The sequence below is a fragment of the Microcebus murinus genome, chromosome 11, assembly GCF_040939455.1.
Source record: "Microcebus murinus isolate Inina chromosome 11, M.murinus_Inina_mat1.0, whole genome shotgun sequence".
NCBI classification, from domain to species: domain Eukaryota; kingdom Metazoa; phylum Chordata; class Mammalia; order Primates; family Cheirogaleidae; genus Microcebus; species Microcebus murinus.
The window spans coordinates 86907686-86931123 of NC_134114.1; the positions used below are offsets into that span (position 1 = coordinate 86907686).

The 23438-nt window shown below is 37.0% G+C and overlaps 1 protein-coding gene across 3 annotated transcripts in view; it reads right to left on the reverse strand.

Moving 5' to 3' along the window:
• PGGT1B (protein geranylgeranyltransferase type I subunit beta) overlaps window positions 1-23438 on the reverse strand; it is a 46101-nt gene that overhangs the window by 13747 nt on the left and 8916 nt on the right. For all 3 annotated transcript variants that reach the window (XM_012763730.3, XM_076008280.1, XM_076008281.1), the window contains 4 exons: window positions 17710-17777; window positions 11591-11742; window positions 8216-8348; window positions 1744-1789 (listed from right to left, as the gene is read on the reverse strand). In XM_012763730.3, the coding sequence (XP_012619184.2) occupies window positions 1744-1789; window positions 8216-8348; window positions 11591-11742; window positions 17710-17777 (399 nt within the window). The remainder of the gene's footprint in view (window positions 1-1743; window positions 1790-8215; window positions 8349-11590; window positions 11743-17709; window positions 17778-23438) is intronic.

Genomic DNA, 23438 nt, shown 5'->3' on the forward strand with positions numbered 1-23438 from the left:
CCAGAGAACATAATCCCAATTTCCTGTCCCACAGGTCTTCCTGTGCAGGTGAGGTGAGGTGTCTCCTCAGCCAAAGTGTGTATTAATACCATCTACAATAGTGAGCACCAGAATCCTGTCTTCTCAGAAATTCTTACAGCTGCCAGATTTCCTCTTTGTACAACAACTATATCCTTCCTGATCATGTGGTCATGACCACTAACATAACTGCTACCGCCAGCTCCTCCCACCTCCAATTTCATATAGACTCAGGCACACACAAGAATTATGGTAACATAATTATAGTATGGCTTCAGTGGAAAACCCAAGACAGTCTTCTATATACCCATTAGAGACACACACTCTACAAATAATCTAAATTGAAGGAAGGAGTGAATATGCAAGAGAACAAGGAAATACTTGATAGGACAAAGTCCTAGGGGAAATACAAGGATATGGAGTCAAGGAATACATGTTAAAAACATCTTTTTATACATGTTTTTTTTTTTTTTTTGAGACAGAGTCTCGCTTTGTTGCCCAGGCTAGTGTGAGTGCCGTGGCGTCAGCCTAGCTCACAGCAACCTCAAACTCCTGGGCTCGAGCGATCCTTCTGTCTCAGCCTCCCGAGTAGCTGGGACTACAGGCATGCGCCACCATGCCCGGCTAATTTTTTCTATATATATCAGTTGGCCAATTAGTTTCTTTCTATTTATAGTAGAGACGGGGTCTCGCTCTTGCTCAGGCTGGTTTTGAACTCCTGACCTTGAGCAATCCGCCCGCCTCGGCCTCCCAGAGAGCTAGGATTACAGGCGTGAGCCACTGCGCCCGGCCTTTTTATACATGTTTTATAGTTTAGAAACTACTTCCCCCCATATCTCTTCTAATTTTAGCAATAATCCTAAAGAAAGATGTAATTATTTCTGCTGTTGATGAGGAAAACCTCAGAGAGAGTAAGCAAGGTACCAAGGTAACACAGCTGATATCAGGGCTGAAACCTAAACACTTATCTGTTCTTTCTACTTTATTATACTAGCAATGGGTGGAGATAACAGATGATCACACAAAAAACTGCTGTGATGAAGGAGAAATTGAAGTTCACTCAGAGGGCCTCCCTGATTTGGGCTCTTTCTTTTTAGAAAAGGAGAATGGAAGCTTATTTACTTCTGAATGGAAATTTCAATTTGAGAGAGTTCAGACTGTTGATATGTTGACAAACTTAGTGACTATCATCATCTTACTCTTCTGGTTCTGCCCAAAGTGAGAAAAATGTGAAAGAAGAGACTGTATGAATGTTTGTACTGAACATATGCTAATGTTTTATGTTTTAAGACTATGACCAAGGATAATTATATTAAACAAGATAAATGAAAGTTTTCATTTCTTCATGAATTTATTGATTTATATTTAATATTCTGCCTCTATTTGGTCTAGCCTTTTAGTGTTATGCCAAAGAAGAAAACCTGTTGTTTTCTAATAATGGCTTAAGAAATAATCCCAAGATATTTTCATATAGATAACATTTGAATAAATTACTAGAAAATATTGTATGAACATTTTGTCCTAAATGATTTCTGAATAATTACTGACCTAAGAGGATTCAAATAGACAAAATGCTGTCAACACAGAGAAACACGAAAGCAACAAGATAATGAGGATGCACCAACAGTTGAAAATAACTTCTGAGGTTCTTCATACTGAAAATACCAAGGTGTTGTTTAAAGGAACAACAGAAACTATATGTTCATTTATTTTAAGATGTCTTACCATGAGATTCAAGTCCAGCTCCCTGTGCCAGCCCATTGTCATAGGACTGAAAAAGAAAAACACTGTTCAGTTTAATAGAAAGATAATGACAATAAATGAATACATTAGTTGCCACTGCACTATTTTTCTTTTCTAATTTTATTTCTCCTTTATATCTTCCAAAATATGCACTTTTGCTCATGGAGAAGTAGAATTAGGTATTTTCAAGTACCTGCTCTTGTCTTATTCACCGAGTCAAATCACTAAGTGCATATACTAGGCAAATGATGAGAATAGATTATTCAAAGATGGTACCTACATATTCTGGTACCTAGATATTCAATTTCTACCTAAAAAAAGCTGACTCTTACACCTCTCTCTCCCATCCCAAGAATGTATGAATTGGAGGAAAATTTAAAGATTTTGCACTTACAGAACTTTACAAACATGAAACAAATCTATTAATATTTTGAGGCAGTTTAGGGTCACTGAGAATAATGGTAAATTATTAATTTGAAACTCCTCAAATATCCTGCAAAATGAAAGCAGAATAAGAATAAAATTAAATTTCCCCACATAGCCTCCAAAATCAAAATCAAAACACAGTAAGAACAAAACTTACAGAATGCAAACCTTAGCAACACAAGAAGACAAACTCAAGCTTCAGAATGTCTGTCTACAGAAAAAGAAACATCAAATCCCAGCAAGTCATCTCTCACATCTGTGACTATCTTTGCAGAGAGCAAGGGTGATTTGTGAAAAACTATAAGAGACAGAAGAGCTAATCTAGATTTTTTGATTGATCTAAAATCAAAAATCTAATTTAGACTGGTCTAAAATCACTGCCTAAAAGAGAAAGTTCACCCTAAGTGTGAAAATACAGGCAGTCCTCATTTTGCAGTTCCAACATGCACAAATTCCAGTTACTATGGATTAAATAATAAAAATGGTTCAAATTTCAGTAACCATGGTATATTAACTATAATTGCATAAATTACAAAACTTGCTAGTTCTTCAATCCACAAATCACTACATAAATAACAGATGTGCATCACTATCAGTGACCAATCATATAACTTTTTGCAAAGTCTGTTAGTAGTTGGTCACTGCACATGTTATCAGTTCGAAGAGCAAAGGGGTGTGGTTGCATTGTCTCGCTGTCTCTCTGTGATAAATCCATATGACATTTTATAAAAAGGTATAACTAAAAGGAGGTACCAGCCACCAAAGATAAAAGTGCAGTAAAGAAATAAAAACTGTAACATTGGAAATGAAATTGAAATCAAACAGAGTTATAGAAGAAATATCTATCATGGGAATGTTGACAATGCTGTTGTTAGACTCTAGATATGCAGTAAAAAGAACTAAGTGAAGGTAAAATGAACAAAGGAAGGGGTTGTAATGAAAGAGATGAAGATGTGCTAGAGAACTGCTACTGACAGAAAAACTCACATAAAAGGAATTTTCAGATATATTTTACAACATTAAAAATACAAAGGATAAAATGCTGGAAGCTAATACAAATTTTGAAAGAGTATGATCATTTGCCAAGACACAGAAAAGATGCTCTCTCCACATCATAAATTATAAGATGAGAAGGCAAAGCATTGCATAAACAAATAAAACACTTTAATTCTCAATATTTCTAATGTTTTAAATAACAGTGTACTAAATATTGATTTTACTATTTAAAAAATTCTCTATACATTTACATCTGACAGAAAGAGTTTTTAAAGTTTTGGCAAAAAATTTTTAAATGTCACAGAGCAATCATAATTTTTCCCATTGATGACTAAAATCACTTTGCATCATTTGGGCTTGCATGGGTATCATTATGGTCAAGAACTACCGTGCAAAGTGAGGACAGCCTGTACTGAGGGAGGCCTGGTAAAACAGCACTGACTATAGAGAAAGAATTTAAAAGACTGCGCAAATGTCAAGTGGACAGCGCCCAAAGGGTATAACTTCTGGTGAAGGAAGGAAGAAAGATGGGCCCTTTGAAAAACAGGGAACAGTGGAAAACTCAAAAGAGCAAAATTTAGAGACCTGAGAAACAAGAGAGCCCCTCTCCTAGCAGAAAACCACACAACACACAACCATTCCTCACCACTAAAAAAGCCACTCGTTAATCATATTTTGTGGCATTGGAAAAATGGCACCTTTAAACTAGAAATGTTTATAAGAAAACAAAATCCATGAAATTACTAAACAAAAAGAGACAAACCTATATATAAAGTAACTTTGAGATGAAAACACTTCAAACAGAACGAAAGCACTTATGTATATGAAAATCTGTCCCCCATCCTCCCCAAACAGGAAAAATCAGAAGAAAACTGTAATAAAGCACTCCAAACTCAGTTACATATACTCATACAAGCATATAGGAATATAAAAAGGAAATAAAAATTAAATACAAATGAGCAAACAGTATAAAGAAAAAAATAATTTCAAAACAGATATGCGGGAAAAAAAGACAAAGTAATCTAAGAAACAAAGACTAAACTATAGGATGCCTAAGGAATAATAATCTCAAATGAAAATACTATATAAGGGACAATGAAGAAAACAGCCAAGAGACTAAAAATGAGATGAAATAAAGAAGGTCAGAGAAAAAGTGATCACAAAATTGAACTGCCTAAAAAAAGAAAACCCAAAATAGAATTAAGAGTCAGCAAACAATAGACCAAAGGCTGAATCTGGCCTGCAGCCTGGTTTTATATGGACCTTGAGTTAAGAAAATGGTAATCTCACTCATAATAAAAGAAATGTAAATTAAAAAGACACAGAAATATTATTTTTCAACCACCAGAAAAGTGGCAAAAATAGAAACAGCATAACATTCCATTAGCAAGGCTATATGGAAACAAGCACTCTCAAACAAACTGGTCTATCCTTTCTGGAGAGAAAATGAACAATATCTAATAAATTACACATGCATTTACCTTTCGATCAAGCAATTCCATTACCAGAAATTTACCCTGAAGATATACCTCTAACAATACATAAATATATATGCAGGTTAATTACAACATTGTTTATAATTGCAAAATATATGCTCTATAGATAGAATAGTTGAAAAAACTATGGCACCTCCATACAGTGGAGTAATATGAAACAGTAAAAAAGAGGAAAACTTCTCTGAACTGATAAGGAGTGATTTTTCAAGCTGCATTGTTAAATGAAAAAAGCAAAATAGGCCGGGTGCGGTGGCTCACGCCTGTAATCCTAGCACTCTGGGAGGCTGAAGTGGGTGGATTGCTCGAGGTCAGGAGTTTGAAACCAGCCTGAGCAAGAGCAAGACCCTGTCTCTACTATAAATAGAAACAAATTAATTGGTCAACTAATATATTTAGAAAAAATTAGCCGGGCATGGTGGCGAATGCCTGTAGTCCCATCTACTCGGAAGGCTGAGGCAGCAGAATTGCTTGAACCCAGCAGTTTGAGGTTGCTGTGAGCTAGGCTGATGCCATGGCACTCACTCTAGCCTGGGCAACAAAGCGAGGCTCTGTCTCAAAAAAATAAAACAGAAAAGCAAAAAGCAAAAAAAAAAAAAAAAAAAAAAAAAAAGTGTGGTATTCTCATTAAAAAGAAATATAGGAAAGATAAACCAAATAATGAGAAAAGTCACTTACAGAGTGAATGGGAACAAGATGGTAAGCATGGGGGTTCGGAAAGGGGTGGAAAACAGAAAGAGGGAGTCACACTTTTTTTTTTTTTTTAAGACAGTGTCTCTATCACCTGGGCTGGAGTGGTGTCATCATAGCTCACTGCAACCTCAAACTTCTGGGCTCTAGTAATCCTCCTGCCTTAGCCTCCTGAGTAGCTGGTACTACAGGCAAATGCCACCACACCCAGCTAATTTTTACATTTTTTGTAGAGACGGGGTCTTGCTCTTGCTCAGGCTGGTCTGGAACTCCTGGCCTCAAGCAATCCTCCAACCTTGGCCTCCCAAAGTGATAGGATTATAAGTGTAAGCCACTGCAGGAATATATCTTTTTGTATACTTCTGATGTTCAGAACCAAGTTAATGCTTCACATATTAAGTAAATAAATCAAATTGACAAAGTTGGGGGGGGGTGCCTAAATGGGGGGATCCAAACAGAAACAAGTAACCTAACTGTACTTCAAATAAATAATATAACCCTATTAAAGGGGGAAAATATACCATATTAAAGGGGGAAATAAAAGAAGTAAACCAAGTGCTTCTTAAATATATTAATTCTGACTATATCTCCAAAGACTCAAAACAAAAAGAACCAATATAAGAGCAGCCAGGTTTGTCACTATCAGAGAATGGATTGACAAATGAAAGGAGGAAAGTTAAAATGAACCCGGCAGTGTTAAACTGAAATTTGAGGTATCAGTATGGACTCACAGTTTTTGTTATATAATAATACATACAAAGATAAACAGATACAGAAATATAGATTTTGTGTGTGTCTGTGTAAGGGGGGATGCCTATGTATACATACATATATATATATATATTTCCTAGAGTTGCCAGCTGAGAGAGGGCCAGAAGTAATGACATCCCAATACCAATAAACACACCTAGTACCCCAGGTCTTAGTTTCTAAAAACCATCATCCTCCAATAAGAATAACAATGGCTTCACAAAGACATGACTGATTCCAGGGTTGAAGATGGGAAAGTACAAGATAAACTTGGAATATCTTCTGCCACAAAACAGGGAAGTCTTCAAAGAATGAAGGGAACATGTCAAAAGGGCACAGAGCCTCCTCAAAGGGGTTCTCACTGGCCGAATCTGGGACATAAAAAAAATGATGATAGTAATGGATTATAACCCATTGAATGAAATAAAAATCTGGAGTCCATAGTGATATAAATAAATAAGTAAATTGGCCAGGCGTGGTGGCTCACGCCTGTAATCCTAGCTCTCTGGGAGGCCGAGGCGGGCGGATTACTCGAGGTCAGGAGTTCGAAACCAGCCTGAGTAAGAGCGAGACCCCGTCTCTACTATAAATAGAAAGAAATTAATTGGCTAACTAATATATATATATATAAAATTAGCCGGGCATGGTGGTGCATGCCTGTAGTCCCAGCTACTTGGGAGGCTGAGGCAGAAGGATTGCTTGAGCCAGGAGATTGAGGTTGCTGTGAGCTAGGCTGACGCCATGGCACTCACTCTAGCCTAGGCAACAGAGCGAGACTCTGTCTCAAAAAAAAAATAAAATAAAATAAAAAAAAATAAGTAAATAAATAAATGAATGGAGGCAGAGAGAAAGCTTTTTCTAACAGAATTTTGATATTTATTTGAGGGATGCTAGAGCTAAAAAATCATTAATGTATACTAACAACACTAGTGGATAAACATTTGATGATTGACAGAATATTTACATGGTTTCCAGACATATCACTATGAGATACTGAATAATTATGAAGGGGAGAATGCTAACTTTAGAGAAAACTCTGACTTACACCACCTTAACCAAGTGAGCAGAAATAGAGCAAATCAATATGCTGTACTTCCACATACAATGCACTGAGAAGACAGTATCACTTCTGCACTATTCATGCCCAAAACACATACCACCACCCTAACATAAATCTCTTTTCCTCTTAAAACTCCTTTAAGGATCTCATTTTTCTTGTATCCATGGGCTTTTTAAAATTTATGCTATTATAGATTCTACAAAATCTGATCCACAGTGATACATTCAGTTAATATGAACAACTCCATTTCTCTAAGAACTTAAGAGAAATTTTCATTTTGAAATGAAAAGTTGATTTAACAGGTTAAAATATTCTAATCTATAAAATGAAAAACTTCATATTTGGGAAATAATAAACTGGGAAAGTAGCACCTCTATTTTTCCTGTTTTATACAGAGATGAAACAGTATAACAATGGAAAATTCTGGCTGATACTAAGCTTTCCTTACTACTGCCAATAAAAAGATTATAGAACCAATCTCATCAAAGATACCATAATTTTCCAGTTTATTTGAATAGGACTCTTCACTAATTCCTTAGGATAGGCTCTCAACACTTGCCTTTCAGATTTTACTTCTTTTTTTTCTTCGAAGGCTGACCAATCCCTTTCTGATAAAGACATTACTTCTTTAGATCAAATCAGATACATTTAAACTTTAATGGCCAAGGAATCAATCTACCCTTTAAGATTATGTGGTGTGTTGATACATGATTTACCTAAAAATCAATCTTATTGTCCTTATTTACAAATTCTCGGTGGAAGAGATGAAGCATACACTATACCAGGGGTCCCCAACCTATGATGACTTATATAATTGTTTCATTGTATCGTACAATGTAATAATAATAGAAATAAAGTATACAATAAATGTAATGTGCTTGAATCTTCCTGAAACCACTCACTCCCCAATCTGGAAAAAACTGTCTTCCATGAAAACAGTCCCTGGTATTAAAAAGGTTGGGGACCAATGCATTATACTATAGCCCTCATATACAAGCAATAACAACATAAATAGTCAATTTTTATCAACGTAACTCACCATACTTCTTCTAATATAGCTGATGGCTTTTTTCATATCCATGCCTGACCAGTTGTTGAGCATATAGCAAATACAGGAAGCACAGTACACAAATCTCATGTCATTTTCACTGCCTTCAGGTACTGCACAAAAACTGAAAATAATAATAGGATTTTCTATTAACACTGGACTATAATTTTTTTGCAGGGGGCAGGGTTAGAAAGACCTCTTTTGTATCTTTACTCACAAAAAAATCTATAACTTCTTTTAAAACTATATTCTATTTAGATTAGTCAATAAAGAATAGGATTATTAACTTGAATAATATAAAACTATCTCTAAATCATCACTCTACTCCAAACTTCTGATTCCTGGGTAGTTTTACACATTACCATGTTACTCCTACCCAGATGCTACCACTCAGAATGAGCTTATTTGCTTCCAGCCAGGGACAGCTGTGGTACATTGACTTGAGAATTAATGACAGAGAAAGTATAGTTCAGTGCAAAAGTAATTGCGGTTTTGGACCATGAATTTCAAATCATTATAACTAGGCTCAAACACATCTTTATTAATCAAAATAGCAACCATTAAAATCAACACATTTTTGCCAAAGAGAAATAAGTCTGTTTATTCCTGTAGTGTAAAAATCCATGCTTTGGGATTCAATGAACTCCTGGAAAGCATTTTCTGCATACTGCTGGTTGTGGGAGTGTTTCCTCTGCAAAAGTGGAAATGCTTAAAGAAGTGGTAGTCACCTGGCAAGAGGTCAGGTGAATATGGTGGATGAGGCAAAACTTCGTAGCCCAATTCATTCAACTTTTGAAGCATTGGTTGTGCAACGTGTAGTCTGGTGTTGTCGTGGAGAAGAATTGGGCCCTTTCTGTTGACTGTGGGCTGCAGGCATTGCAGTTTTCGGTGTACCTCATTGATTTGCTGAGCATACTTTTCACATGTAATGGTTTTGCTGGGATTCAGAAAGCTGTAGTAGATCAGACTGGCATCAGATCACCAGTGACCATGACCTTTTTTCATGCAAGTCTGGCTTTGGGAAGTGCTTTGGATCTTCTTCTCGGTCCAACCACTGAGCTGATCATCCCCAGTTGTTGCACAAAATCCGCTTTTCATTGCACGTCACAGTCTGATTGAGAATTGGGTTGTTGTTGTTGTGTACAAGAAGAGAAGACGACATTTCAAAACAATGATTTTTTTTTATTTTCAGTCAAAAATGAGGTACCCACTTATCAAGCTTTTTTACCTTTCCAATTTGCTTCAAAAGCCGTAGAATGGTTGACATTGAGTTCTTCGGCAACTTCTTGTGTAGTTGATCCGCTTACAGGATCTGCTTCGACGATGGCTCTCAATTGGTCATCATCAACTTCCGATGGCCAGCTACTGTGCTCCTCATCTTCAAGGCTCTCATCTCCTTTACAAAACTTCTTTCTTTTTCTTTTTTGAGACAGAGTCTCGCTCTGTTGCCCAGGCTAGAGTGAGTGCCGTAGCGTCAGCCTAGCTCACAGCAACCTCAAACTGCTGGGCTCAAGCGATCCTCCTGCCTCAGCCTCCCGAGTAGCTGGGACTACAGGCATGTGCCACCATGCCCAGCTAATTTTTTCTATATATATTAGTTGGCCAATTAATTTCTTTCTATTTATAGTAGAGACAGGGTCTTGCTCTTGCTCCGGCTGGTTTCAAACTTCTGACCTCGAGCAATCCGCCTGCCTCGGCCTCCCAGAGTGCTAGGATTACAGGCGTGAGCCACCTCGCCCGGTCATGCAAAACTTCCTGAAGCACCAATGCACTGTATGTTTGTCAGCAGTTCCTGGGCCAAATGCGTTGTTGATGTTGCGAGTTGTTTCCGGTGCTTTATGACCCATTTTTAACTTGAATAAGAAAATTGCTTGAATTTGCTTTTTGTCTAACATCATTTCCATAGTCTAAGATAAGTATAAAATAAACAGCAATAAGTCATTAGCAAAACAACATAAAGAAATGCACATTAAAATGATGTATAACATAACCATATTTATTTAAGAATGCATTCCAATATCAAACAGCAAATTTCAACAATGCTAAAACTGTAATTACTTTTGCACCAACCTAATAGCAGGTAAAATCTGAAACCTATTGGGCAGTAAGAAATTCCCAAGCCCAAGTATTTCTGTGTGAAATTTCTTCCAAAAATATCTCTTTCTATTAATTGATTGATCATATTGTGTTTCAATTTTTACCTATTTAATTAGTTTTAGACAGGTTACAATCTGTTTTGCCTATCTATTATATTTCTTTATTTATAAACAAGAATAAGGCAGCAGTAATCAAAGACAACACTGAAATATTTAGATACTAGTCACAGGTACTGGCTGAGGTAGATATTTATAGTATTTCTGATTAATCTCAATTTGTTCTATAAGTAAGTTTAGTTTTTCCCTCACTTAGAGCAGTGTTTTGAAAACACTAATAGGAAAATTAAGATATTAGTAGATGGAGCACAAAGATGTAACAACATAGGATTTATCTGCAGTCTTTTCCTTAGATAGCATCACTTCTGCTTTATCACTTTGCACATTGACAAGTTTTTTTCACCCTAGAACTCTAGGAAGAATTTTCTTTAGATGTACCACATGAACCACCAAATATTAATGAACATATTTCTTTTCTATCCTTTAAAAATGTCACTGACACTACCGATACTAAACTATAACATTCAAGGTTCATCCCTTTCTCCTCTAAACAGTATGTCTTAAGGAATTAAAGCGCAGACTAAACATATGCTCATTTCTAAAACCCTTTTTTATCTGGAAGGCAAATAAAAGAAACTATTTTCTTTCCTGAAACTATTCAACCATTTATCTATTGTCTCTTTTTTAAAAAAATTAAAAGAGAAAGGAATTTTGCTAATTACTTTTCATTCACAGAAGAAAGTTTGGATTATTATTAAATATATTTTTAAAAGAGACCAGGTCTAGATCTGTAGCCTGGGCTAGAGTAAAGTGGTGCAATCATAGCTCACTGTAACCTTGAACTCCTGGGCTCAAGCAATCCTCCTGCCTTAGACTCCTGAGTAGCTGGGACTACAAGCATGTTTTATCACATCTGGCTATTTTATTTTTTGTGGAGATGGGGTTTCAGTATGTTGCTCAGGCTGGTCTCAAACTCCCAACCTCAATGGATCCTCCTACCTTGGCCTCCCAAAGTGCTGGGATTACAGGCATGAGCCACCATGCCTGGCCCTGGATTACTTTTTTGATTAAGCACTAAACTATGTATATAGTAAACTTTAGGTGGTTCTAATAAGTGTATGACTCTCTAAAGATCTAGTATAGTATTATATTCATTTTTTAAATTCCCAAATATTTAAAAACAAACAAATAAAACAAAAAGGAAGACACATACCTCCCATCTTCCAGCTGAAGGGCTCTCAAGCCTGCTAAACAAGCTTCTTTATTTACTCGGCTTAAGTCGTCTCCAAGAATAACTAAGCACGAAAGGCCAGTGTAGGTCATTGCTATGTGGCCACTATCATAAGGATGAGCTGTTCCAGGATTCTAAATTCAAAATTAATATAATATTAATTAATTAAGTGAAATGAAAATGCATTTCATTAAGTAATCTGACATGATATTTTAGTAAATAGTAAAATTAAATGCTGCTTATATTGATGTGTATAGAAATCTAATTGAGAAAAACAAATCTCCATTTTTATTAATATGTATGTCTCAAGGTGAATATGACTGCATAATTTCAGGCTACATAATTTTTAAATTTATCTTAGAGATCTCAAGCTTTATAAAAGTTGTCATGATATTGAAGTAAACCAAATTATTTGATCTTCATATTTAATCAACTCTATCACTTATAATTTGACTCCTATAACAGTAGAAAAACATTTAGCCTTTCAAACAAAATTTACAAAAAAACAAAAATTCTTTTATATAGTACAAATCTAAAATACCACAGTAGTAATCACCATATAGGAAATTTAAAAACTATATAGTTGAGGGGAAGGATCAAGATGGCGGACGAGAAACACCGCCAGACAAAGTGTCTCTGCAGAAAAGACAGATTCTAGCAGAAAATTAGAAAAAAGAAGCAAGACGACGAGCCTACAGCGGACGAGGGCTGGAAGGAGGGCAACCTGAGACCCCGGGAGATTCCATGGGAGGAGGTCTCGGAGAAGAACTAGAAGCTGAGACCGCCGGAGCAGCCTGGAGACCAGTGGGAAGGGTAGATGGATGGCGGTTTCCCCTCCCCTGCATTTGGGACTGCTTGTGTGGGCTCCTCAGTGGGTGGAGAGACCTACAGACACCAGCCCAGAGACGGCCACCACCAGCTAGCAGTGAGCCTGTAGCAGACGCGGCACCAGGCTCCTAACTCCCTCGGGGCACCTCCGTGTGCACAGACCCAAGCTGCGCGGCAGGCGCCATATTGCATCCTTCTCCCCTTTGCCAACCCTACCTGCGGCTGTCCAAAGAGACAATATAGCCACCAGCCGAAGGCACCTCCAGGGAACGGGACCTTCCCTTTTGGGACCCTACAGCTGACTAAGGGGAACTCAGACTGTGAGCTCCCTCCCCACGAGCCCTCCTGGGTGCTGCTGGCACGGTGATCCCAGGAGAACGGGGCAGACTCTGAGGCTAAGAGACATAGACCCAGCTTGGGCTCCCTGTGGGTGAATTGGGACCGAACTCCTCTCCCTGGTGGGGATACAGTTTGAACTCTGGGACCCAGAGGTCAGACCTGCAGACTAGATACCGAGCACCCAGGTCTCGCATTGCCCGGGGCACAGAAGGGATATACTCGAACAGCCTACTGAGGTGTGTGTGCCTTCAGGGGCAGATCAGCGTCCTAGAGGGCAACCCTCCTCCCAAAAGGAGGCCCGGCGCCCAGCCCAGGTGGCGTTCCAGCACAGGGAACCTCCTCGCCGGCATCACAGTCCGGGGAGGCCTGGTGGCGTGTGGTCTGGCCTGCTGGCAGAGCCCCAAGAGTAGCTGCAGAGTTGGGGAGGGTGGAAAGAAACAAGGCCCGCTCCAGACTGCGAGTCTCAGACAGCCCCACCCCCACATGCAGACTTTCTGGCTGAGTGTGGCCTTTCCAGCCCATCCCTGACAGCTTTTCCTAGAAGCAGAGAACAGAACTTTGACCCTTGCTAACGGCACTGGTGGTGCCTGAGGGCAGGCTTACCCAACCCAGCTCCGCCCAGACTCTCTCCTAGACCAGCCCTCACTGAGGGGGAGAAAAGGACACACCTGGAAGTCCCAGGGCCCCACCCACCACTTGAGGCACTAGAGTGCCTCCCTACAGGAACAAGAGCTGATAACAGTCCCTAATAAAAGCATTTAGAATAGCAAAAAACAAACCAAAACATGCAAAGAGCTCCAAATACTAAATATGAAAAAATGTCTAGAAATAAAATAGTATAACTTGTAAAATTTGGAACCCAAATGGATATTGCTTGCAAAAAATGTTTTATGAAGGCTATGGTCTTATAGACAAAAGATTAGACTAGCAATTTTCCAGGCAGAATGAGGAAGACCAGGAAACTCATATTATCATAATATAGGGTTAGATTATTTGACTGATTTGATTATTTCAGTAAAAGATAACTATAAATAAATATCAAATATTTCTTAAGCTTTATAAAATAAGTGACTCCTTGTAGGAAATCCTGGACACAGGCATAGATAAAACTGTAATTTAGGGGGAAATGGGCATTTATTGAAACCTTAAAATCTGTACCCCCATAATATGCCGGGGAAAAAAAAACAAAAAACCCTGTAATTTAAAAGTGGCTTATTATGCCAAATAATTTTACATTCTACAAAAAGCATTTAATGTTTTAAGATAGTTTCAAATGATCCTATTTATTGGTTATTTTAAGTAATTTTAATTGAAAAATGTAAAATTTCAAATTATACTGTTTTCTCAGTTTAAGAAAGTTATACTTTTGAAAGAACAAAAGTATTTTTTATGTTTTATAATATAAAACATTTTAATAGACATAGTTGTACATATTTATGGGCACACAGTGATGCTGTGATATATATACATATAGTGATCAGATCACAGGAATTAGCATATCCACCATATCAAACATTTATCATTTCTTTGTTGGGAACATTAAATATCATCCTTCTAGTTATTTGAAACTATATATTGTTGTTAACCATCAGCATCCTACAGTGTTATAGAACACTACAACTTATTTCTCCTATCTAGATGTAATTTTGTATCTTTCTCTCTCCCTATCCCTCCTCCTACCCCTTCCATTCCCACCCTCCAATATCCAGTTTTACTTTCTATGAGATCAAGAATAAGTGAGTGTGTATGGGTACTTTCTTTTTTGAGATGAGGTCTCACTAGGTTGCCCAGGCTGGTAGCTGGGATTACAGGCATGCATCATTGTACCTAAGAGTATATTCTTAATTCACCTTCACGTAAGTTTGCCTTCTGTTTCTGTTTGGGTTTACCAATAACTGATTCAGATACTAGAATAACTGCTCATAATATTAGAAAGATATAATAAAATTTGTACCATGGTTTTGGCTAAAATAAACTCTTCTGCCTTCTATTTAGTACCTACCTCATAGGGTTATTTTAACGGTTAAATAAATAAATTACTGTCTAAAAAGGTGTTAGCTATCTTTTTTTTTTTTTTGAGACAGTCTCACTTTGTTGCCCAGGGTAGAGTGAGTGCCATGGTGCCAGCCTAGCCTACAGCAACCTCAATCTCCTGGGCTCAAGCAATCCTGCTGCCTCAGCCTCCCAAGTAGCCGGACACCACCATGCCCGGCTAATTTTTCTATCTATATATACATATAAATTTCTTTCTATTTATAGTAGAGACAGGGTCTCGCTCTTGCTCAGGCTGGTTTCGAACTCCTGACTTCGAGCAATCTGCCCGCCTCGGCCTCACAGAGTGCTAGGATTATAGGCGTGAGCCACCTCTCCCGGCCTAAGATGTTAGCTATATTAATGACGATTTAAGTGCAAGGCAAATATAAAAAGGGCCACCATTTCTTTAGAGTCATGACCCAAGGGTGTTGGAACCACCAATGATTTTATCAGATAATTTTCCTCCATACTGACCTGTCATTCCTCACAGAATGAGTATGCATGCTGTTTAATACCCTTTATTATCTGAACTCACCCAACTATCCACTACACAATTCTTTATATAGGCTCACAAATATACCAAGCAAATTTTCATCTTGACACCTTTCATTCTAAGTTCCTTCTTAGAACTCAAGCTCTAGTTCTCCTAGGTATTCTATTCCACATTTATTTAGAATTCCTATAGTATATTTCACTTTTTGGTACTTAAAGTGAGTATCTGCTATGTTAAAAGAACTGTAGAAAATCCATATATAAATCAAATGTGGACCTTAACCTTAAGGGCACAAGAGAGGTCTGCTCAAATAATTATAATACAAAGAATATAATAAGTAGTCATAAGGGAGATACAATAGCACATGAATTTAAACAGGAATTCTTTTCTGCAGAAGAGGAGCTTGGGCAAGTATAGAAGAAGAGGAGGCATTACAGGTAGAAGAAAAAATAAAAGCAAATTAGAGAAGGAAAATTCTGGGGTATATATTAAGGAAAACACAGAACTTAATAGAGAGGATGGGATTCATGAAGGAAAACAGTGAAGGTACCATGCATATATCAGGTAAGTCAACAATCTATAGGTAGTTCGGTGCTTTCGGAAGAAAAACTGATGACACCATTCTATTTATATACTGTATTGCTGTGGTCCCCAACCCCTAGGCAGTGGCCCAGTACCAGTCTGTGGCCTGTTAGGAACCCGGGCTCACCGTGCATCACCACCCAAACTCCCCTCTACCCCAACCTCCACCCCCGCTCCTTCAATAGGAAAATTGTCTTCTATGAAATTTAGGAACTGGGAGCACTGCAGGAGGTGAGCAGAGAGAAGGGGTGCAAGAAGCTTTATCTGTATTTACAGCCACCTCCCTCCCCATTGCTGGCATCACGGCCTGAACTCCCTCACTCCACCCTCATCTGTGGAAAAATTGTCTTCCATGAAACTGGTCCCTGGTGCCAAAAAGGGTGGGGACAATCTCAGATTCTCTTGGCCGTACAATGTCTGCTAGACTCTCAGCCACCACCCTTAGTGACAACTCTGTGATTCCACCTGGGGTCTCTACCTCCTTTTACCATTCAGATGAAGGCAACACAGTATGGAGTGAGACCTAGCTTCCCCAGAAGATGAAAGGATCTAGGTGAATGAAGAGCCAAAAATGGGTTTCAGGAGACTCTGTAAACCAAGGGCAAACATGGTTTCTTCTTCAATTTTATTCTTGGTATTCTGAACATGTTTTAGGGGAGAAGATGCCTTTTAAAAAAAATTTAAAGCACTGTTTTTCTCCACTACCTACAAGTATACATCTGTACATGGTCTAGGACTGTATAATGGTCATTATTACCACTGTCGTGATATCCAGATAACCTGTTTATTATGACTAAAGGAAGAGGATACCTTTACTCAGTTGGAAAACATACATATGAAAAAAGGGGACAAATTTTATGAATCCTTTGTCTTTATATTCCCTAAGTTCAATGAGTACACATGACTGAGACACCTTGGTGAATTTATACGACCTTGACCTAGGCAAGCTGGTCTATAGCTTAAGGCAGAGGAAGAAAAAGTAAAGTAGTGCTTTGATCAAATCATGTCATCTCTAAAATCACTGCAACTTACTCCAAAATTCTGACTGGCAGCACTCCTTTACCTTTAGCTTGCAAGTGGATAGCAATCTGGATATACTCAGCACAATGAGATACTGACTTGTAACCATTATATAAGCAGATTAACCCCATGAAGGAAAGTTTTTATTTTGTTAGGCCTCTTTAGAAAAAATGAAGTTTTTCCACTTTCTACTATAGAAAAATATTAGTACTTTTTGTTCACAGATAGAACTACCTACAAAGTTTGTTCTGGGTCTGCTTCTTTGAAGAAGAAAGAGGCTCCTCACTCTATTAGGACTCACTGAAAATACCAGCATGTGTTGGTACCAAAGCCTCTGCCTGTAACCCTGAGGAAATTTTGCCTATTGCCATAAAAGTCATCAAATTGCTACATATGTTTTCAATCACTGCCTTTTTCATTTATTCTTAAGAAATGAGAGCCAAACATAAGAGTCCTTCTATAACACATAGACGTTTACTAGCTTCTTAGCCAGCAAGTATCAAGCGCTTTATTTCCATTTTCTTCAGGAAATCACCAATAATTTTTACATATACACGCTAGTGAGATATTTTTTATAACAATTAATAGAGATTTCTGTGTGTATTATGTGCTACACTTTCTTCTAGGAAGTAAGATGAGTATGTTTCCCTTAAGAGGTTTTAGTTTATAATATACATTTATTGACAGTATTTAGCTATATTGAAACCTGGAAGCCTGGTTCTTTCTGTATAACTTCTCAGTTTTCTCTCTTACTAAAATCTCTCCACATTCCCTTCTGCTTCCTTCTGACCCCAGAAAAACTAACCTTTGATGGGTTGAATGGAATACCCAGGTATGAAGAGCCTCGGAAACCACAACGATTTAGATTTGATCCTAGAAAATAAAAACGTGCTTGATTAAAATACATCTTACTTTTGTACAGACTCTAGAGCAGTTTAATTATACAATCTTTTGGAAACAGTATTGAGTACCAAAGCTTTGTCATTGTCTCCATTTTCATGGTAGCTAATGTTGAATGTTCACCATGTGCCAGGTCTGTTCGAGGTGCTTTACAGGAATCTCATTTAATTTTCACACCAGAGACAAAATAATGATTTCTTACCATGTACCTTTTATTTGTGCCCCACCTCACTACCTACAGAATGCCTCTATAATTCTATAAGACAATTTTTCATGTGATCAACATAATTCAATCCTGCTTTCTATAGAACAGAAAACAGAAGCCCAGAGGTTAAGTGACATGCTCAAGGTAACAGTTAATAACACAATAGGGTCTAAAATCCTAACTTCTCACCTCATGTCCTTTTACTTTAGCTCATTGCTTCTTTACATGCGAGCAAGCTAAAAGTATACAACCATAGAGAAAATAAGTATTTTGTATTTCAGTATTGGAAAAACCTTCACTCTTCCAATAATCTACTTGTCTTTGAAGTAAAGAGAACACTATAAGTTAGCACTTAGTCTCTACTCAATCAAAATGTTTATTCACACATTTTTTTCTATGCAAAAATTTTCATTTTTTAAGATATCAATGAACTATAAGTTGGGAACTTAAAATAATCACCTCCACAATAATTATGGTTTTGATAGCTATTTAATATTAGAAAATCAGCACGACAGAAGCAGAAGAATGCAGTAACAGACCATAGATGTACTGCCAATAAAAAAAAGTCAAGTTGGTTTAAAAAAAAGGCTCTGATGTGAAGAATTACCTTAATATCTCTTTTGACTGTACATGACTGATTCCTTATAACTGATTTTCACTCTCCATTTTCTTCAAATCAGACACTGTACTTTATTCAGCAAAGACCTTTATGCCAAATAGGGTCACATTTTGAAGTTCTGGGTGAACATATCTCTATGGGGCCATTATTCAACCCATTACAGAATACATCAGAATATATCAGACAGGGTAAAAAATTATACTACTAAATTGCCTTTAAAAAGGTTGTAATAATTCTCATCTCCACCAACAGAATGTTAAGTACTCTTTCTTCTGTATCCTTGCCAACTTTTAGTTAAACCGACGTGTTAGGTAAAAAAAAATAATAATGTAACACCATTGTTTTGATTGCATTTCCCTGATTTCTAGTAAGGTTACTCATCTTTTCATGTATTTACAGGTTATCTGTAGTACTTTTTTTTTTTAACAACCTATGCATAAATGTTATTTTCTAAAGGATGTGTCTTTTTCTTCTTAATCTTTAGGAATTCCTTAGATATTAATATTTTGTTTATTATATATACATATATTTATATATATACACAATTTTCTGCAAGTCTATCACTTATCTAACTTGGTTATTTTTCACTACATAAAAATTTAAAATATTTACTTAATCAAATCTATCAAAATTTTCCTTTATAATCTACATGTTTTGTTTAACATTTTTGGATTTTTTTTTTGAGAGACAGTGTCTCACTCTGTCACCCTGGCTAGAGTGCAGTGGTATCATCATAGCTCACAGCAACCTCAAACTCCTGGGCTCAAGCAATCCTCCTGCCTCAGCCTCCCCAATAGCTGGGATTTCAGGCACATGCCACCACACACAGCTAATTTTTCTATTTTTAGTAGAGATGGGGTCTTGTTCTTGCTCAGGCTGGTCTCGAACTCCTGACTTCAAGTGATCCTCCTGCCTCAGCCTCCCAGAGTGCTAGGATTACTGGTATGAGCCATCATGTCTGGCCTATTTTTGGATTCTTAAACTCTCTAGATTTTACGTGAAATCTTGAAGTTGAACAAATATAGACCTATGAATTGTAAAAAGGATATTCTACTAAGTCTGCAAATGCTTCATGAATGAGAAAATATTTGAGGAGCCAGATGATGCTGTAGGCTAAATGTATAAATATAGAAAAAAGGAAGAGAGAAGTTGGAGAAGGTGAAGGTGATTTAACAGTCTACGAACCCCTCGTATAAAACAATATTTTAGGCACTGACAGGGAAAAGAAATGTAAAACATTCACATTCTCTGCTTTCCAGAAGTTTACAATTCAGATGGAAGCCAAAATATTTTAAACAGCTTTTAAGCAGTCATTAAGCAGCAATGACTGAAGAATAAAAACTAGCAATGAGCTTCAAACCAACAAAGTCCATGGACAGAACATGAGAAAGAGAATGCTGATGGGTCTCAAAAGATATAGTGAGTTGCAACTCTAATTCCAAAAAATTTTCAAACTTTCGTTAAAGTATAATAAACGTAAAAAAAGTACACCTATCATAACTAAACAGCTCCATGAACTTTTGCAAAATAAACACCTGTATAACCATCATTCGACTCAAGAAAAAGTACATGACCAGCACTCCAAAAGCCCCTGCTACTTCCTTTTAGTCACTTCCCAAGAGCTCAGACTGCTTTTACTTATTTTTGTGTTTTATACAAATAATATACTAAGTACTTCTTTCTCTCAAAACACATCTGTGTAACTCACTCAAATAATTGGATAGACTGTTCATTCCCATTACTGTATTGTTTTCCATGGTATGAATATGCTATGAACATTCTAGTACATATCTTTTGGTGAACACATGGTTTTCATTTCTGTTGGGTATATATTAGGAGAATTGTTGGGTCACAGAATTTACATATGTTGCAAGTTAGTAAATACTACCAAATAGTTTTCCAAAGTACCATGTTTCCCCAAAAATAAGACCTACTCATAAAATAAGCCCTAGCAGGATTTCTAAGCATTTGCGCAATATAAACCCTACTCCCAAAATAAGACCTAGTGATGGCCATGGCTACACAGCGTGTCTGCACAACCCATGCATTTCATCATGGAGTGGTAACGAAGATGAGCAGCCCTTCTAATCTGCCCCATCGTGACAGCTACTATCCCAGAGGTGACCGGAAAGGTGCAGGCAACCCCACCAACAAGGTGGGTTCCCCCTGTCAGGTCCCGGCCATCCTGTGTGTGCTGCAAGCTGAGGCTTTGAGGGGAAAATAACACATCCACTGAAAATAAGCCTTAAGGTGTTTTCTTGAGGAAAAATAAATATAAGACCCTGTCTTATTTTCAGGGAAACACGGTAGTTGTAAAACTCCTTCACTTAGTGTATGAGAGTTCCAGTTTGCTACACTCTTGCCAACATTTGTTATTTTCCATCTTTTTCATTTTAGTCATTCTGGTGCATATGTATAATAGCAAACAAAATTATTATGGAAAATTATTATGGATTATGGAAACTTCATATGACAGCAAATCTCTTATAACAAAAGATTAAATAATAAAAACTATATAACCTTTAAAAAGAATACAAGTATTAGGCCGGGAGCGGTGGCTCATGCCTGTAATCCTAGCACTATGGGAGGCCGAGGCGGGCAGATTGCTCAAGGTCAGGAGTTCAAAACCAGCCTGAGCAGAGTGAGACCCCATCTCTACGAAAAATAGAAAGAAATTAACTGGCCAACTAAAAATACATAGAAAAAATTAGCCGGGCATGGTGACACATGACTATAGTCTTAGCTACGCAAGAGGCGGAGGCAGAAGGATGGCTTGAGCCCAGGAATTTGAGGTTGCTGTGAGCTAGGTTGACACAGTACTCTAGATGGGGCAACAGTGTGAGACTCTGTCTCAAAAAAAAAAAAAAAAAAAAAAAAAGAATACAAGTATTAAAGTATTATAAAAAACTCATTTTGCTAATAAAATGATAGGGAGAAGTAAACAAATATTAAAGAATAGATCACAAAACAGCTCAATCATGGAGCCACCAAACAGTCCTTCAAATTGGAAGAAAATATAAGAAAAGACAAAGCAGGAAAAACCAAAGAAAAACCAAGAAATACCAAAGCATGGTGAGTAAGTGACCAATGTTCTGGAAACTATACCCTCTAGTACGAATTCTCTCACTAGAATGATATGGTCTATCATTGTTTTATAGAGACAATGGCTATTTTATTTCAGGAGAATGAGTATCAGCAAATTTTTAATAAATATAAAAGTATATTTCAGCAAAAACTTATAGAATAGCTTTTCTATGTGCCATGGTGTATATAATTCCCTGAGATGAATTCCTCTAAGAAACTGCAGCGTATTCTTTGATCCGTGGCATGTATTTTTAGTATAAAAGCAAAAACCCAAGCAAAATCTATGATACTACTACCTTACATCTGTCTAATATTTAACTTTAAAATAATCCCAGACTTAAACTATTAAAAAAAAATCCTGGCAAAAAAAGAAAACCATAAATAGCTTCTATTTTACAGGTGACTAGGACTACGACCTGGCCTCAGCCACGGGTAACTAGAGAATGAAGACAGTATCTTGTAATATATCACAATCCTTCTCCACAAGTTTAGCAGAGAAGTTAATAAATCTCTCACCAACATGTTAGAATCTATAACTACTGACCAAATTATCATATATGCTTCTTCATGTTGCTGGTGAAAAGTGATGAGATATTTACATATTAAATTCTAATCGACCTAGTTGAAAATGCTTAACCATTTTAATAAGAATTTGTAAATAGGCATAGATTTTAAAAATTACATAAAAACAAATACTATGAACTTCAAGAACAAAGTAGAAAGCTACAAACTATGTCCAAGATCATCTGTTAATAGAGAAAATCCTTCCTTTCCCTTTCCCTTTCCCTTTCCCTCCCTCCCTCCTTCCCTTCTTCCCTCCCTTCCTTAGTTTTAGTTTGTTATTTCTCCAAAGTTGCTTGGGTGAGATTTACACATGATTCCTCCAACCAATGAATCATATTGCTAATTTATAAATTCTGATTCTTTTAAGACAGATAAATGGAGACCACTGATAAAAATTGCATGATTTTCTAGCAGTTTATTTGCTTGACCTTTTTAAGGTTAGAATTTTTAACATTTGTAAGTTATATCTATGTTAGGTAATTTATACTTAACAGAGTGAATAGCAGAGTTTATCTAACTTGTGTACAAGCAGCCCTGGGTTATGGATTACATGTTCCTGACAATGTCTTTATGTTAGATTTGTATGTAACTTGGATCCCTAATGAACAGCACATATAGGGTGATAATAACAATATGATAATGGCTCATATGTGGTAACACTAATACAATATAATATTATAATTAGTTGCAGAAACATTGTGCTCTTTAATTCAGACAAACATAAAAACAAACAAATACAAAAAGTTTAGTTGATAGGAGAAATTTCAAAAAAGAACATTAAAGGCTAACACTCACTTAACATTGCACAACACTAGGGTAGTAAGAATATTATGCTTATTTTTATTTTCTAACAAAATAATAACCTTTCCATTTCAATAATTAATCCACTATGCTTAGTAACAATTGATACCGTCATTGGAGCACTGCCTTTCACATATTCCACTATTCTCACTTTATCCTTTATAATTGTTCCATGGTCCAGTGGCTAAAGCCTAATGCCCTCCCAGTGAATGATGGCATCTGGCCTTTCTCTGAATGCTTAATTATTTCTACTTTCCTTTCCACTGTAATCACCCTTCTCTTTGCTGCAGGCTCACCTGAACTTGCAGTGGACTTTTGCTTTGGAAGCATGGTCATAAGGATAAACACAGACAAACAAAGT